This window comes from Eschscholzia californica, unplaced genomic scaffold (genome assembly GCF_041429995.1).
Source record: "Eschscholzia californica isolate CP2 unplaced genomic scaffold, dmEscCali1.0.p SCAF_5, whole genome shotgun sequence".
NCBI classification, from domain to species: Eukaryota; Viridiplantae; Streptophyta; class Magnoliopsida; order Ranunculales; family Papaveraceae; genus Eschscholzia; species Eschscholzia californica.
The window spans coordinates 53470667-53487953 of NW_028238472.1; the positions used below are offsets into that span (position 1 = coordinate 53470667).

Genomic DNA, 17287 nt, shown 5'->3' on the forward strand with positions numbered 1-17287 from the left:
TTCTCTGGTAACACTATAACCACATAAAAGATCTTTCATTCATTAAAATGGAACATTCCTTCTATGTAATATATGGAAACAAAAACCAGCTCATAAGTTGATTGATAACCGAAAGTCCATTGGATATAGGATTGACTGAAGGTAGGCAAGGAAAGAAGTAAATGGAGCTAAAGAGAGAAACAAACCCAAGCAACAAGCAAACAAAATGCAACTGCTGCCAGTTGATAAAGCTCGTTTGTCTGCACAAATGGACTGATGTTAAGGAGCATTCAACAATGTAATATCCAACTTCTAATGAGTGAGGCATTACCTCTAATACCAGAGAACATTGCATCTGAAAACCCTAATTTTAAATTCTATAATTCAAACTTATAAAGATGTATACCTGTACTGATAAGCTTATCATCAGCTTAAGAAAGCAATGTACACATGTACGAGATAATATTGACAAAATGGCCAGAAATGTGAGCAAAAGAACCAACCTGGGTCAAGAAGAAAAATCATTAATCACTGAGGATTTATTTAGTTAGTCTAGAAATGAAGCCATATTCTCTGATAAAAAAACTTCGAGCGAGCATATCTTTTCCTCTTCTAAATGTCTCAGTTATCATTGGAGCAGAAAATATCTTGAGCTCGACATATGTCATTCACTATGTAGTGGATAATTAGGACTCTTATATTTTTCTTGTAATCTCTGTTTTTCTTTCTTTTTGGCTCCTAGGTGGTTTCTAACTTCTAATCTTTTCTTTTCAATCCAATTATTCAAAAGAAAATTTCTCAGTGAACTAGTTCTTCTACGCCTAAGAGCAGCAGCAATGCATTTGGAAGTAATAGCCCAACCACCCACAATGAGTAGGGGGTTGCTTTTGACAGGAAAAAATGTGACCTGGACCAAGGGCTCCCCCATCGTCCACTTTCAATGATAACAAATTTTTATATCTGCAGTTCTTTTACATAATTAAATTAGAGAAACGGTAGAAGGATTTTACTTACGATTTAGTCGTGGATATTACTCCTTGAAGAACCCCAGAAGTACCACCCAGAATTGGAAGCAATGCAAACAGCAAACCTACTACACAATCCTGCAGGAGAAAGAAACTTCGGCAACGGAAATGTGAAAAAATTGATTGGTGAAATTGTAATGCTTCAGCTCTAAACTGCTTCGTAAGTATGTCCGCGAGTTGATCGGAAGTTGATGTGTATTGAGGGAGAATAAAATTTGATTTGATTTTCTCACGAACTAAGTGGCAGTCAATCTCGATATGCTTGGTAAGTTCGTGAAATACCGAATTATCGGCAATATGTAAAGCTACCTTATTGTCACAATGCACAGGCATTGGATCAGGATGTGAAATCCGCAAATCATGGAGAAGAGACTTGAGCCATTGAAACTCACAAGTCAAAGTGGCCAAAGCCCTATACTCAGACCTCAGCGGAAAAGCGAGCCATATGTTGCTTCTTGGATAAGGGGCTAGATGCCTAGATCCTAAGAGCATCCCCAACGGCCCTCCATAACGCCATTATTTGGCGTTATGGAGGGAGTTGGGTACCCAACGGTCCTGGAAAACACATTGTTTTCCAGGGTTGTGAACAGTGACCAACCAAATATCTATTTAATTTCATATTTGGTCATCTAATTTTCAAATCGTTTTCAAATTTAGTCCTTATATTAATTAGAGAAATATTAATATTTTATTAATACACATATAAACCAATCAAATCATTTAAATTAGATTAATTTTTGTTTTATGTAATTTTATATTTTATTTCAAAATAAGAAATGAAAATGATAAAAATAAATTTTGGTCGGATAAATAGTGATTTGGTGAGAGTTTTAGAATTTATCTTTAGGTTCAAACATTTGAAAACACCAAGTAATTTGATGAATATTCCTTTTTGGTGATTTTTTTAGTGTCAACCATTGGGATGCTATAACTAGTTCAAATGTTCAATACATGAAGTTAAGAGGATGTTTTTTTTTTTTTTTTTTTTTATCATGACGTCATCACTGGTGTTTGTAATATCTAGTTTTAAATCACAGCCGTTAAAAGAGAGAGTTTAGATTCGGAAAGTACAAACTTGGCTAATAAAAACCCAACGCGTCTAGACAGCCCGCATGTGTAGACCGTCTGTTGGACCGTCTTGTCCAGGCGGACAAGACGCCAACAGACTTTCCATCTGGGCTATCATCTTTTTGAAAGCAACAAGTGAGTGGAGAGAGAAAGGGGCTGTGGTGGAAATTAGCTCAGCATTTATGAGTGACGGGACAAGATAACCTAGTTTAATTAATAATTAAACATAATCTAAAATTTATCTTTCAACTCTTTTTCTGAAACCTTTACATATGAACATGAAACTACATTCATGGCTGAACAATATCTTGGAAAGATGAGTCACTTAGAAAAATTTGTAACATGGTTGAACAAATTTAAACTCTCCAAATTCATGACATCTTCAACTTGATTGGCTTTTGGAAGCATTCAAAGGATGAAAATTGGGGCAAAATCTTAACCTATCCAAAATTAGGGTATTTTCCTCTTTCACAACATGTGTCTAAAATTAGGTTTTCTTTTCAGTCTCTAAAATCAAACCATGTGCAGTCATAACTTGACCAATTTTTGTTCAAAACTAGGGGTTTTTTCCTAATATGTAGATCAATCATCTATTAATAAGTGGATTTGTAAGATCCAACAAGAAAAAGATATTTCAAAAGATAACTTATGTAAAAACATGTCTTTGAAATTTTTTAACATCTCTGTTTGGGATCTTTAGGTTGAAGAAGGTGGATTGTCTTCATCTAAAACCCTAGTGTGAGAGACTAGGTAGAGAGAGAAAGGAGCTAGCAGCTTTCTCAGTCCCTCTTTCAAATTGGTTTCAAAAGAGTGACCCACCTACGTGGAATGTCTGTTGGCGTCTTGTCCCACGTGGACAGGACGGTCCAACAGACGGTTCTCAAAAAACGGGCTGTCTAGACGCGTTGTAATAAAAACCCCAAAAATCAATCAATCAGTCCAGTTCAGAAAACTTAGTAAGAAATAGCATACGGGAAAACCTAGTAAGAAACAGCATAGGGGAAAGGAGAGAGGCGGAATTAACAAGGATAAACATCGATCAAACAATCAGCTTCTCTCTCTCTCTCTCTCTCTCTCTCTATATATATATATATATATATATATATCTCTGATGGGCTGGTTCTCTTACTCCGGTGGGTTGGTTGACTTGGTTATCTTACTCCGGTTAGTGAATGATGATACTAGTATTTTGTTTTATGTGTTCTCTCTCCTAATTAATTAAATCAAGGGTATTTTATTGTGTTTAATAAATTAAGGGCTTTATTGTGTTTGTGATTTTTTGAAGACTAGTAGTATTAGGTATGAATAAGATGATGAAAGCTGGAGTTGCTTTTAATTCCCCCATCTTCAAAAGAAAGAAGAAGAAGAATAAGGTTAGTAGTATTAGAAAGAAGATTTATACTTCCAAAGGTAATAATATAGGTGGTGGAGGAACAGGTATTATTACTACTGCTACTATGTCATCATTATCACATTATAGTTCTTTTGGTATTGGTAGATGCACTACTACTATTAGTAATAATTATTATAGTACCAATGATGATGATTGGTTTGTATTTGAGATACTGACTAGACTTCCTGTTAAGTCGCTCTTTCGTTTCAAATCTGTTTCCAAGAATTGGTCTTCCTTGATTCAAAAAGATCAACTACTCATGGATTTACACTTCACCCGTTCTAAAACGCGCCTTCCTCCTCGCATACTTATTGTCCTTCCTCTACCACCCACAACCACAGAGGAAGAAGACATGCTAAGGACATTTGATCACTTTTTATACTCGCCCGAAAAGAAATTGCACATTACAGCTGACCTCGTGTCTGAAGAAGAAGAAGAAGAAGAAGAACAAGTATACAACAACAACAATAGTGGTGGTCGCCCCACTGGCCGTGCCACAAAGCTGAAACTAGTGGTTGACAGTGTAAGGGAGATAAACAAGCCTTCTTATCATACTATTTCAAAACCTATAAACGGTTTAATCTGTCTCATTAATAACTATAAAAAACCTGTTGCTCGTATTTGCAATATCAGCACCGGAGAACTATCACCTTCGTTTCCATTGAACTATGATGTGGATAAATCCTTCTATGGATTAGGTTTTGATCCTTCCACTCATGAATACAAATTGGTATGTGTGTGTTGGGACGACAAGATCCCCGACTACGATGATAAATTTTGTGAGGTTTTGACCATTGGACGCTTAGGTACTAAGAATAATAACACATGGAGAAGGATCAAAGAAAGCCCGAAAATTTACCCAACAGATGATTATGTTTATGTTAATGGTGTTATTTATTGGTATCCTCCTGATTGGGAAGGGCAAGGTGGTTATCGTCCGGTAATCTTTGAGGCATTTGATGTAGGAAGTGAGAAGTTTAGAATGGTCAGAATCCCTCATTTCATTATTCGTCACGTTCAGATTCCTAACGACAATTTCAAAGACGACGATATCGGTAAATTATTTGAAATTAATGGGAATTTAGCTATTGTAGTTCGACAGAACAATCAGACGTTCAAGATGTATATATATATAGATTATGGTAGCGAGTACAAAATGGAGAAGAAGGGAAGATGGATGGAGAAGAAGGGAAGATGGAGTGAAGTAAGTACAATCACATTGCCTTTCCAAATGGGAAAAAACCATCGTGTTAAATTTCATACTTGCGTAGGGTCCGATGACAAGATTTTCATAACATCATCTATATTACGTACGGAGGAGAAGAAATGTGTTTCTGTTTATTGTTTCAACTGGAAGAAGTTTAGTTTGACAGAAGTTGAAGTAAGTGGAATCCCGCCTTCGATTTCCCAATTGTGCCCTAAAAGTTTTTTTACTACTTTCTCTGAAAGTCTTTTGTCCATTGACTCACAATGTTCTCCGGCACGGCCGTAACGGAGATACCAACTTCACTTAATCTAGAAACTTTATTTGCCTTCTCTTTTTAACTTATGTATGCATTATTTCTGCTCCATGTTTTGCTATTTCGTTAATTTTAAGAAAAGAGAATTGCAGTATAGACATATTTTCCTATTATCGTAACGCTTAATTAAGCTGCCTCTTAATTTTCGTTACCACATAGATAGAACATCTCCAATATGATACTTAATCTCTAACAGTTCAGTAAGTACTACTTTCAGAGCTGTAGGGAGATCAAATGAGGAATGTAGATAGGGGGGTTGGAACAAGAAAATATTTTGAGCCCATTATTCTTGGGGTTCCATATGTTACAGCCCACGGGTAAGAGGAATCCAGGGCACTTTGACTACCCAACCCATGGGACGGTCTACGGCCATTTATAAAATACATGAAAATCAAAACCAAAATATAGATATACAACGGCAAGAAAGTTGTAAACCATATAGACGTTTTGCCCTAAGAATTTGTTTACCTAAACCACAGATCAGATTCAGTGGGTCTGAATTTTGAAAAATGAAAAACAAAACGAACGAAAACAAGAAGATGAAAAAGATCGGATTACATTACAATGAGGAAACTAATTTACACAAAGTTGCATACATAGATACAATTCAAATTCAATGCCCAACCTCTAATCATATTACCAAGTCAAAATGGGAGGAAACCTTCCCATAATCTAGTTACTTTTTTTAAAAGATGTATTGGCCAGAATTCCACCTGGTGGCCGTGGAGACCTGTACTCGAAACCTAGCAGCCAAACATGTTTCACAAAGAGTAAGAAGAGAGGGAATATGAAAATGTGAAAAGTGTGAATGAACTACTAAGTAAGATATGTTCTTACCATATCACCTCTGGTAGGATCGGAAAGAAGATGTTTTACAAGGCCCATACGGAGACTGTTTGGTGCTAATACAAACATGTAAACAGCAAAAAGAAGGAGATCCGTCGATGATAGTTGTGATCCAAGAAATCCCTTCCACATCCTGCAATAAAAAAGAAAAAGTACTCGTCAAACTTATCCTTGTCTTAGTCTCCAAAATACAAATCGTAAAGAAACAAAGAAATATATAATGTGGGTGTTGTCCTTGTGTTTCGAATATATCCTTGTCTCAGTCAGCACAGTTAGATCAAAACCCTGTTTTCTGCAAAAACTCATACTATTGCCGAAATATATCAGTTATACTTTTTCGGCTTTTCTAGTTTATATTTGATATTTCTAAACTGCAGTCATTCGCTTTTGTCTTGCTATTTCTTGGCTCTCAGGAAGAAAAGCTATATCCATGTTTCCGACATAAACCCCACATACATACATCTTCGACTAAATGAACTAAATTTTTTTTTTAAGATCACAGAGAACAGTTTAAAAGTGTAAATGAAGTATGTTGGAAGATTCAGTGGAAATGGAAGATCAATCTCACCAATCAGGTAAGCTGAAAAGGTCTGGAAGAATGTTCTTATGTCTTTGATATCTAGTTGCAAAATCAGCTCTAGTCTAAAGAGAAAGAATTGCTCTTTGCCGTTTTCTCTCTTATGGCCAAAGGGTGTTCCATGCTGTTACACAAAGTAACATACGAAAAGTTTGTAAACATCCCTTCAAATATGCCTAGTATAATACCGACCATAGAGAGGAAATTGTGACAATATGCCCTGGATATGCGTACCTTGGATTCCGATATTAATGGTACTACTTTGATGAGTAACCAAGGGTTTCGAATGAATATCTTGCTTCAAAATGTTTGCAAGAAGAGAAGCATATTTTGGAGCCTCAGATAAAGAGCTCACAACAGAATCCTATTTCAGAAAGAAGGAAAAGAAAAGGATATATTTTTAGACGAACAAAATGAAAGAAGTAAGGCAGGACTCACTGGTTTCTCACCAGTAGCAGGATGTACCATGCTGGCTGCTGCACCAAGATCAAGGTTTTTTTGCTTAGTGTTTGGTAACGTGACCTACCAAGAGGTATATAAGACCATTCCTGTAAAGAATGTGGCTAACAATATTAAAACCAGCTACACATGTTTAATTCAATCTCCATCTTAACAAAAGTTAATTAAAAAAGATACCTCTTCATAAACTTTTGTAACACGGATGCCCATCGTCTTCAATCTTGGCATTAGTTTCTTCTTCAATAGATTAAACGAGATGGCATTTCTTGAAGCCAAACAAGTTTCCTGCAACCATAATGTCAATGTATTGAGACCGGAATCCGAAGAAGAATATGCATATGAAGTTTTTCAAAGGTTAAAGGAGATATATTAAACCTCAAAGAGAACTCTTGTTGGCGACATGGGCATTGCGTGGAGAAATGATGGGTATTCTTCTTCCATGCATTGAACTTTTTGTTCCACGTAGTCTCTGTAGTCCATGAAGACCATTAGACCAGGGTCATACGGATTGTTTTCCACCTGAAACAATTATTTGAACAGAATGGGTTTTAGGTCTGAACTATCATTAGTCTTCTTTAAGATAGAATTTTAAATAGGACAATAGTTTGAAGGATGAAAAGAACAGAGTTGAATGTCAAGGTATGTGTGTAAGTTGAGGTTTCAGAAGAAAGACTTAAATTGATATACATAGTTAAGTAGCATGGTCTAGCCTGTGCACACAAAGCACTAGTCTGTTACTGTATCAAAGTGTAAGCGTCACTAATGAAGGCAAAAGATGCAAAAGAAGTATCACGCTCAATAGAAACTAATAGTATTTTCGTTGCAACTTACCTCAACCTCCAAATCATAAGCAGTCTGTAGAGAAACGAGAACCTCCCTTTTCATACTGTAAGAGTTTCCCTGAAGCTTCCCCAGATGCAACAGTAGCAAGCCTTTAACAACAATGGAGATGTCAGAACCAAGGACCTTTCACTCCAGGGTGAAATTCAGCTGTTGTTATAACCTCTGCAAGGAGAAAAATATTATAATTTAAGCTTCCAATAGAAACAATCAAGCTCGTAAGCTCATGTCGGGAGAATATTATAATGTAAGCTTCTAATATAAGTGGGTTTATTATGAGTATCGTGACACACACCAAGTTCCTATTTCCTGAAAACTTTAAGCATCGTTATCAGTTGGTAACTCAAAAACTTATTACACTCTGGTGGCAGGAATCTATACAAAATTAGAAATGGTTAACATGAAGGCCCAAACTTCTGAGCCTAAGTTCATAAAATTTAGTAACATTTAGTGGTACTTCCTGGATTTGTAATGCTTAATACGCTGAACTTAAAATAAACCGTTAGAAAATTGAAAAATAAATGCTAGCAACTAACTGGTTGTTAATTATAGATATGTCAACAAACTGGGGGAAAGATTTTGCGAGCTTCTCAAATAAGAAACTTATATGATCAGGAGAATTCAATAATTCCTCTGTTTGTTGAAACAGCTGAAATTTTCCACACCTGAATGGTATTTAAATTTTCACACTTCCAATACAGTGGCACTCGTCATTCAATTTCATCTAAAAACAGTTTTTAGCGCACAACGCCTCTACCTATATTACTTATGGAAACCAGCTAATGGCTTTCACTGCTCAAATCTAGCAATCCCCCATGACTTCTCCCTCCCTCTTCAAATCTTCAACTAGCAAACATCTTTTCAGTTTCAATTTCCTAATACTTCTCCCAATCAATTTCAGATACTCACATCATTAACTTTCGGAAATGAACATAAAAAAATTCAAGATCACAAATGAAAAAAATTTGGTATGGATTTCAATCATTCTAAAGATTCTATAAAACCCAACTCATAAGAATTGAAAATCATACCTGAATCGAAACTTAGTCTTCTTCTTCGTTAGGTTTCTTCTTGAAATTTTCTTCTAATTTGTAGAGAAAATTAGGGAGTGATTAGAACTAATAGGGAGTGATTTTATTTTAATGTTGAGCACGTACATCAAGATTTCTGTGTTTATTTTTGTAAGTTTTCATTATTGCATATTAGCCCCCTGACTTTACAGTCTGGTTTGATTTTATCCCCTGAACTAACTGACTTTATTGCATATTAACCCTCTAGTTGACATTTTATTGTAGTTAAACTCTCTAATTCACATTTCTCTTTTAATCAACTATTGTTCGAGTAAAGACTACATCTTTTTATGCTTAATTATGGCTAAAGAGACTTGTTATGCACAATTGCATTATATTTCTATCATTTCCGCAAAATGGTAAAACTTCCACACAGACCGAAACGTTTCCACTTTTGGACCGACCAAAATTTCCACCGAAACCAAAATTTCATTCTTTGCTTTCAACAGTAAAAGTTTTACATGCTTGCAAATTCCCCAATTTGTGCTATGGTCATACCGACTTACAATTTACAAACAATAGGGCATTTCAATAAATGGTAGGGCAGCAAGCTCATGAACTCAAACAATAAGGACTGGAGGAATTAGCTTACAAGTGATGTCTTGTTGTTATAACCAAATCCTCTGACAACAAGGGTAGTCACAATAGTTTTATAAGGATCACCAATATAACTGATGCCAGTAAAATATCGACATGATTCCATAGGAAATGAACATTGATAAGCATTCCTATGCTTGCAAGGAAAAGAGCGGCAAAAAGTTACGAATTGGTTCGACCTACAATATAAGTATTCATTAAGTATAGTTTTTCTACGAAAATGAGCATGGGTAGGGCATAAACAAATCATTGTAGTTATAGAACAACTCAAAATTTTCAGAGTGAAAATAAACAGAATAAATGTACCTGTATAAGTGTATGTTGTGCAAGATCAGTTGTTGATATCATAACTCCGCCAGCGAATGAACCCAGTTCAAGACAGTCCTAATTTATCGCTACACCGAAACCAACAGAGAACTTCAGATTAGTAATCTAGCAGTTGTAAGTTGTATCACTCGAGTTAATGACCAGGACCTGAACTAACATCTAACCGAGAAAGCTACATGTTTAATTCTATTCAGATTGCAAACGGTTTTCCAGAACCCGTAAGGGAAGAGAGCTTAACCATTCTTAACTGAATTCTCTGGTAACACTATAACCACATAAAAGATCTTTCATTCATTAAAATGGAACATTCCTTCTATGTAATATATAGAAACAAAAACCAGCTCTTAAGTTGATTGATAACCGAAAGTCCATTGGATATAGGATTGCCTGAATGTAGGCAAGGAAAGAAGTAAATGAAGCTAAAGAGAGAAACAAACCCAAGCAACAAGCAAACAAAATGCAACTGCTGCCAGTTGATAAAGCTCGTTTGTCTGCACAAATGGACTGATGTTAAGGAGCATTCAACAATGTAATATCCAACTTCTAATGAGTGAGGCATTACTTCTAATACCAGAGAATATTGCATCTGAAACCCCTAATGAGTAAGCATCACACAGCAGCCTAACCTAAGAAATGGCAGGCAGTTCTTTCACTTCCTATTGCAGAGGAAGGAGAAAGGGCAAGCGAAGCGGCATACTCTACCTACTTTGTGGCTCGCCCTTCCGGTTTTAAGTAAAGGCGATTTTAAATTCTATAATTCAACTTATAAAGATGTATACCTGTACTGATAAGCTTATCATCAGCTTAAGAAAGCAATGTACACATGTACGAAATAATATTGACAAAATGGCCAGAAATGTGAGCAAAAGAACCAACCTGGGTCAAGAAGAAAATCATTAATCACTGAGGGTTTATTTAGTTAGTCTAGAAATGAAGCCATATTCTCTGATAAAAAAGCTTCGAGCGAGAATATCTTCTCCTCTTCTAAATGTCTCAGTTATCATTGGAGCAGAAAATATCTTGAGCTCGACATATGTCATTCACTACGTAGTGGATAATTGGGACTCTTATATTTTTCTTGTAATCTCTGTTTTTCTTTCTTTTTGGCTCCTAGGTGGTTTCTAACTTCTAATCTTTTCCTTTCAATCCAATTATTCAAAAGAAAATTTCTCAGTTAACTAGTTCTTCTACGCCTAAGAGCAGCAGCAATGCATTTGGAAGTAATAGCCCAACCGCCCACAATGAGTAGGGGTTGCTTTTGACAGGAAAAATGTGACCTGGACCAAGGGCTCCCACATCGTCCACTTTCAATGATAACAAAAAAATTTATCTGCAGTTCTTTTACGTAATTAAATTAGAGAAACGGTAGAAGGATTTTACTTACAATTTAGTCGTGGATATTACTCCTTGAAGAACCCCAGAAGTACCACCCAGAATTGGAAGCAATGCAAACAGCAAACCTACTACACAATCCTGCAGGAGAAAGAAACTTCGGCAACGGAAATGTGAAAAAATTGATTGGTGAAATTGTAATGCTAACATCAGAAAGTCATTAATAGATGAGTTCATGGAGAAATATCTTAGAAGGATTTCAATACCTGGAGAATAAGGGTTCCAACTGTAACTTGACCATGTAGGGCACTGATATTGACATATTCTTTCTTTCCATCAAAAACTTCAAAACCTGTGAACGAAGCTAGATGACTCAAATGCGCCTCCACAACATACTTTAAAAAACTGAAAGAAAATCACTGGGTCAACTAACAAGGTGAACTTAGGTTATTCGGCAAAAATATGGCGAGAGAGCACAAATTATTGAGACAAAAAAGGTGCTTCAATAGATAGACAGAAACACTAGTTATCTTCATGTTTTGCTTGTTCATTCTAATTCTCAGCTCACACCAAGGATATTTCTATGACGAACATTTTATTATTTGAAACAAGTGCTACGGTATCCTAAAGCAGGTCGTCAATTTGAGAGCTGACATTTCACAGGAATCCTTTAGAACACCCACAAAACTAATGTATAAAGATTCAGTGGCAAATAAAAGGAGTATCTGCGCTTTATGGTGGTGATGGTGGGGCTTATAAAGTATCATATGTTAGATCGAAGTAGTCTAGTAGAACCTGCTAGCACAACGCACAAGCAGAGTCAAGTTAAATTGCCATGTTTACTGACAGTCTGACATAACTTAAATAAACAAAAGAAAAGAGAGAAAAGAAGACAAGAGGCAGCACGGAATGACAACAAAGTAGACTGAGCTCTTCTGTTTTCTGGTCTAAAAACTCTCAAAACCTAAAAAGTAGATTTAGATCATGCAATAAACTCCTCAAATACATGCTCAAGTAGATTCCTTTCAGAAGGAAATCAAGGAAAACAAGTCGTCGAAATCCGGAAACAAATCATTTTCAGGTTTTGACCAATCATGGTAGAATTCTATTAACTAAGATAACAGTTTTGGGGGTGACAGAAGATGATGATCACTTTAGCAGTAAATTAGTTCTGTAACCAAGTTTTGAATATCTACCCTACCTAAACGAGCTCAAAATTTCTTCATTAATTTTGGGGGAGAAATATCTGTCAATCAAGCACTGGTCACTTACTGGGCTTGATAATTAGCATATAAATTCACTCCTCTAAAGAAGCATTAGATATTTACCACAGCTGTTGAAGACTTGATAATAGAACACCAACAAAAATCCCTTCTGAAGGTTTACCACCACATAGCTGCAGAGACACGAAAGAAAGTAAAGACAAGGGAGAGATATTTGGTTGAATAACATATTTGGTTTAAGTGTCCAAAATTCTTAAGCTCAAGGTATGGACCGTATGGTGCATTAATTTTTTTAAGGGCATAGATTCTTACAGCTATGGTCTTCATAAGCAGGAAAAACCTAACAAATTTGTAAAACTGACATTCAAATAATCTTTCTTTTCTCCTACTTCCTAGATCACAAAAACATTCTTACGTTCCATCACCTATGCTAAATTTTATATCTGCAATCCAACCAAACACATTATCGTCAATTTCATCATGTACTGTAGTACATCATATATATAAAACAACTATTGTCTAGCTATTTGCCAACATTCAGATAATTAACAGGCCACTGACAAGTTGTGTCAGCCGGCTTGCCATTGACACAGTTTCAAGCAACTAACTCTTCTTCAAACTGACCCGGATAAGGGATTTATCACAAATGAAGTCAAGACATTAACAACAGATTTTAGCATGATCCTCTGTTAAATAGAGCCTCATTAAGAACAAAAACTGAAAGAAAATCTTTTGAGAATGCTCAGATTGAATCACTTAGACAGAAAATTTCCAAAATAATGAAGAACGAACATACTTGCACCATTTCACTAACAAAACTAAAATCGCCTGGTCCGATAAGTGATCCTGCTAGCAGATATCCAGTGAAGACCTGCAATAAATAATACAAAAAATATAAGGGATGGCACGATAATACCCAGTCTGAAGGCATTGAAGAGTTAAGTTAAATCCTCAGAATTTGTTGGCTATCAGAACAACAAATTATCATTAGTCGCAAGCATCATGAAAGTACAATTTATGGGCCACTAAGAAATTCCAGTGCAAGAATAAAACATATGAAATTTTCAAAAAAATAAATAAAACATATGAACCCTGGGGACTTCAATTATTAGATCAACTCAAAACAAATTCCTTCACGAATGATGGGAACAAACTCGAATATTTGAATGATTTTTCTTAAAAGGTAAATTTGACCTAGGACAGTTAGACGAAATAAATAGAGTTACAGTGATAAATGCCAGTCAGTAGATCTTTTCACTTCTTAACAAATGACAGTGGGAGCTAAAGCAGTGACATCAATATGAAGGTAAAATGCATACCACTTAGATTTATTAACATGGGGAAACGAAGAAAGTAATACACTTGCAGCAGGAATGAAGTTACCCTGTGTTTGTGGTTTAATGTGGTTGGTTTCTTAATGTTTATTACTAATAAACTATAATGAATAGGAAGCCTGGAACTAATTGCCACATCCAAATTGTTGGATTATGTTCTTTCTGCGAGAACTGCAAACCTCCCGCAGATTACATTTCACCAACATAAATAAGTTGGAACATGTCAAACAATGAGGTAAATAACTTTAAAAATGGTGTCAATATGCCCAAATTCGGCGCCACTTGCGCTGACTTGCTGAATCGCTTAAATAAGATGTATCGTGGCTAATAACAATATACCCCTATACAAAAAGAATCTCTAATAACCTCAGGATCGTTGATTTATAAAAGGAAATGACAGTCTCTAACAATTTTGACCAAAAGTCGTACACATCCAATATTTTCCTCTACTTGACATCTAGATTAGCCGTATAACTCATTTAACTATGTTAATTCTCAATCCATGTACATAAACAGAAACCGTAATCATCGACTCAGGTTACCTAACGCTATGTGCTGCTAATGTAATGATCCGCAAACATATATATATATAACGGATAAGATGCATATTCACTCACCTGTTGTTCAGCAACACTGTTGTTGAAGCTCCCTGCATCAGTTTCTGCAAGAACAATGCCACCACTTGATGAACCACAAAAACATTAGCAACTCTACCACTTAACGATGCAGTTCCCATACTTTTCATTCTATAATATCGAGGAAACAGTCAAGTAATACTAACAAAACACTGCCATTTCCAAAAAGTAGCTTCGTTCTCGAGCAAATTTTATCAAAACCTAATTCATTTTACCATTTTAAGATCAAATACTAACTCAATTTTACCATTTTAAGATCAAAATCTAACTCATTTTACCATTTTAAGATCAAATCCTAACTCAATTTTACAACTTTAAGATCAAATCCTAACTCAAGCAGTGATTTCTATATAGTATAAGTTTTACTTCAATTTATAGAGTGAAATTATACATAAAATCGGTCACAAAATGCACAAAAAGAATAGAAAAGCTAACTGAAACAGAAAGATGAAACTGAATCAAAATCAAAATCAAAATAATAATAGAGCATCAGATCTACTAGAAACCTCCTCCAATTTGTTCATTTTCGGTGAATTCCTTTTCTAAAGCACGATCGATCATATCAGCGAAACTATCTTCTTTCGATCTCAAAACTGAAGATGAAGAATTAACAAACTCACTAACATTATTATTATTAGTCTTGTTATCTTCTAACAACTCAGTTCCTTCTTCCGGTAGAGAGAGTGAGATACAAGAAGTAAAGCATAAGCAGCATAGAAGAGAGATTGTTAACAACAACAACAACAATGGATGAGATTTTGATGAAGAATCCCTCATCGCTGATGATTCTGAGAAGGTGCGTACGATACGCAGGAGTTGGTGTAGGTTAAGAAGAAAGAGTGTTAATTAATTCTAGAGAGAGAAACGGTTTGTTTTGTATGTGAACTACTTTTAGAGAGCTAGAGAAGGGTGTAAAAAAGGTGTAATCATGGGAGATGTAATAATACTTGAAGCTAGTGGTGGGAAAAAGATCGGTAAGATTGATATCCGATTCGTTCGACAGAGAGAAAAAATGTCTATGGCCACTCGATGGTCAAAACGGTCAGTGTCCGACCGACCCGAAAAAATTAGCAGATGGTCACAATGATTTTGAGATGTTGAGGAAGAATATCTCATTGCTGGTAATTTTGAGAAAATAACAATTTATTAATTATTTAAAATAAAACCTCTATTTTAGAGATAGGTCCTTCCTCTCCATCTAAAATGCTGAAAAAAAAAAATATCAAACCGACCGAAAATATTGAAAAAATAAATATCAGATCGACCGAAAATATTGAAAAATTAAACATCAGATCGACCGAAAATGTTGAAAAATTAAACATCAAATTGACCGAAAATGTTGAAAAATTAAACATCAAAATGGTCGAAACGTTAAGAAAAAAATTAAACATCAAAAATCAAGTTTCTTCACACAAAATTTCGTCACCGAAATTATTTGGTAAAAACGTCACCGAAATTTGTTGGTAAAAACGTCACCGAAAATGTTCATCGTTCTAAGCATTATTCACCGAAAATTTGGGCCATTCACTTACAATGTTGACCTAGAAATCTGAGTTCTTTTTTAGAATAATCACCACAAATTAGCTTATCTTACCTCTAAAGTTATGTCTTCACTTAAAATGTTGTTATATAAGTGCAATGAAGAGTTATAGTTGATTTCTTCAATATCAAACTTTTTTATTAATGAAGCCTCTTGACCACCAAACTCCTCCATTAATGTACCTTCCTCATTGTTAGGTTTTTCCATTACTAATGTTTCTAGTAGGTGATTATGAGTTGATTGTTAATAGTTGTGGTGGTGGAAGGTGTTGGTGGTGGGGGGTAGGAATGAAGGAAATAAAATATCTTATACTCTATAACCAATATTCTTTTTTTCAATTTGATCCTTATCAAAATTTGATTTTAGTCCCTATGTGCTCTGTAAATAGCAAAACCTTATTTACAGAGAAAGTGAAAAGATTCCAACTTTTGGGCTTTGTAAATATCCAAAGTAGCTCTGTAAATAGTTTTGCCCTATCTCATTGCTGGTGATTTTGAGAAGATAATAGAGAGAGAGAGTGCGTACGATTTTACAGAGGGAAGGTGAAAAAAGTAGTCATGGGAAAAGCAATAATACTTGAGGCACAAATGAAATTTTAAGGGCAATGTGGTGGTAAGTGAGTCTACTTCAACACAGAGGTTGGAGGTTCAACTTTACTTTTAATTAAATTATAAGATTAAACTTTTTATTAATAACATATATTAATTTATGAAAATAGTATAACATTAAAATTATATTTTTAATAAAAGTTAATTTAAAAGTTTTTAATTAAAAGTTTAAAAATCTTATATATTTAACAAAAAGTTTTTTTATTTAAAAGTTTTATTTCTATTTTTTCTTTTTAGTTAGGTTGTTGTTGTCTGCTGGTGGTTATGAGGAAGTGTCAGCTTTAATTATTGTTGACGAAGATATTAAAACAACTCGGAAGGAAGAGGATGCCGTAGTAGTTGGAGATGGAATACTAACGCACTGTTTTTATTTTTTGTCTTGTTAACTTACAAGTACATTCGTGTAACTGTTGGAGATGTCAACTGCCATCTATCTGTAAGGAACTTTCTATAAGTAGATTTCACTAAGAATATGAGTGTGTTTACGATTGTTGAGATGTCTCTTTTTAATAAAAAGTTAAAATTATATAGATAATATTAATAATATATAGATAATATTAAAAATTTGTGATAATAGTAGTATAAGATTAAAATTATATTTTTAATAAAAGTTAATTTAAAAGTTTTTAATTGAAAGTTAATTAAAAATCTTATATATTTAACAAAAAGTTTTTTATTTAAAAGTTTTTATTATAAAATAAAAGTTGTTTTAGATAATATTAGAAATTTGTGATAATAGTAGTACTACTAGTTGGTATATACTAATATAGTAGTAGTAAATAAATACGAGATTATTTTATAATAAAAACTTTTAAATAAAAAACTTTTTGTTAAATATATAAGATTTTTAATTAACTTTCAATTAAAAACTTTTAAATTAACTTTTATTAAAAATACAATTTTAATCTTATACT

General features: G+C 34.5%; 2 protein-coding genes and 1 pseudogene across 9 annotated transcripts; 1 reads left to right on the forward strand and 2 right to left on the reverse strand.

Annotated features, from left to right (window-relative positions):
* Positions 1 to 142: 142 nt before the first annotated feature.
* Positions 143 to 15122, reverse strand: LOC147540650 (K(+) efflux antiporter 4-like). 7 transcript variants are annotated; one of them, XM_086644904.1, is made up of 11 exons: positions 14732 to 15122; positions 14208 to 14251; positions 13053 to 13127; positions 12362 to 12429; positions 11300 to 11438; positions 11086 to 11174; positions 10481 to 10577; positions 10139 to 10192; positions 9681 to 9769; positions 8739 to 8791; positions 7743 to 7872 (listed from the first exon to the last, which is right to left on the reverse strand). In XM_086644904.1, the coding sequence occupies exons 1-9, from the start codon at positions 15000 to 15002 to the stop codon at positions 9764 to 9766; spliced, it is 843 nt and encodes a 280-aa protein (XP_086501030.1). In that variant the 5' UTR covers positions 15003 to 15122; the 3' UTR covers positions 7743 to 7872; positions 8739 to 8791; positions 9681 to 9763. The 7 variants fall into 7 exon arrangements, with proteins under 7 accessions (XP_086501028.1, XP_086501030.1, XP_086501031.1 ...); XM_086644905.1 differs by lacking the exon at positions 8739 to 8791 and having other exon boundaries at positions 7814 to 7872; XM_086644903.1 differs by lacking the exons at positions 7743 to 7872; positions 8739 to 8791 and adding an exon at positions 9187 to 9553.
* Positions 3013 to 5079, forward strand: LOC147540651 (F-box protein At1g30790-like). The gene has a single exon (XM_086644898.1). The coding sequence runs from the start codon at positions 3374 to 3376 to the stop codon at positions 4955 to 4957; it is 1584 nt and encodes a 527-aa protein (XP_086501024.1). The 5' UTR covers positions 3013 to 3373; the 3' UTR covers positions 4958 to 5079.
* LOC147540652 (lycopene epsilon cyclase, chloroplastic-like) lies at positions 5708 to 7801 on the reverse strand (annotated as a pseudogene). Its single transcript, XR_015225133.1, has 7 exons — positions 7699 to 7801; positions 7243 to 7386; positions 7045 to 7152; positions 6847 to 6956; positions 6643 to 6772; positions 6400 to 6532; positions 5708 to 5964 (listed from the first exon to the last, which is right to left on the reverse strand). The product of XR_015225133.1 is annotated as a lycopene epsilon cyclase, chloroplastic-like (transcript).
* Positions 15123 to 17287: the final 2165 nt, after the last annotated feature.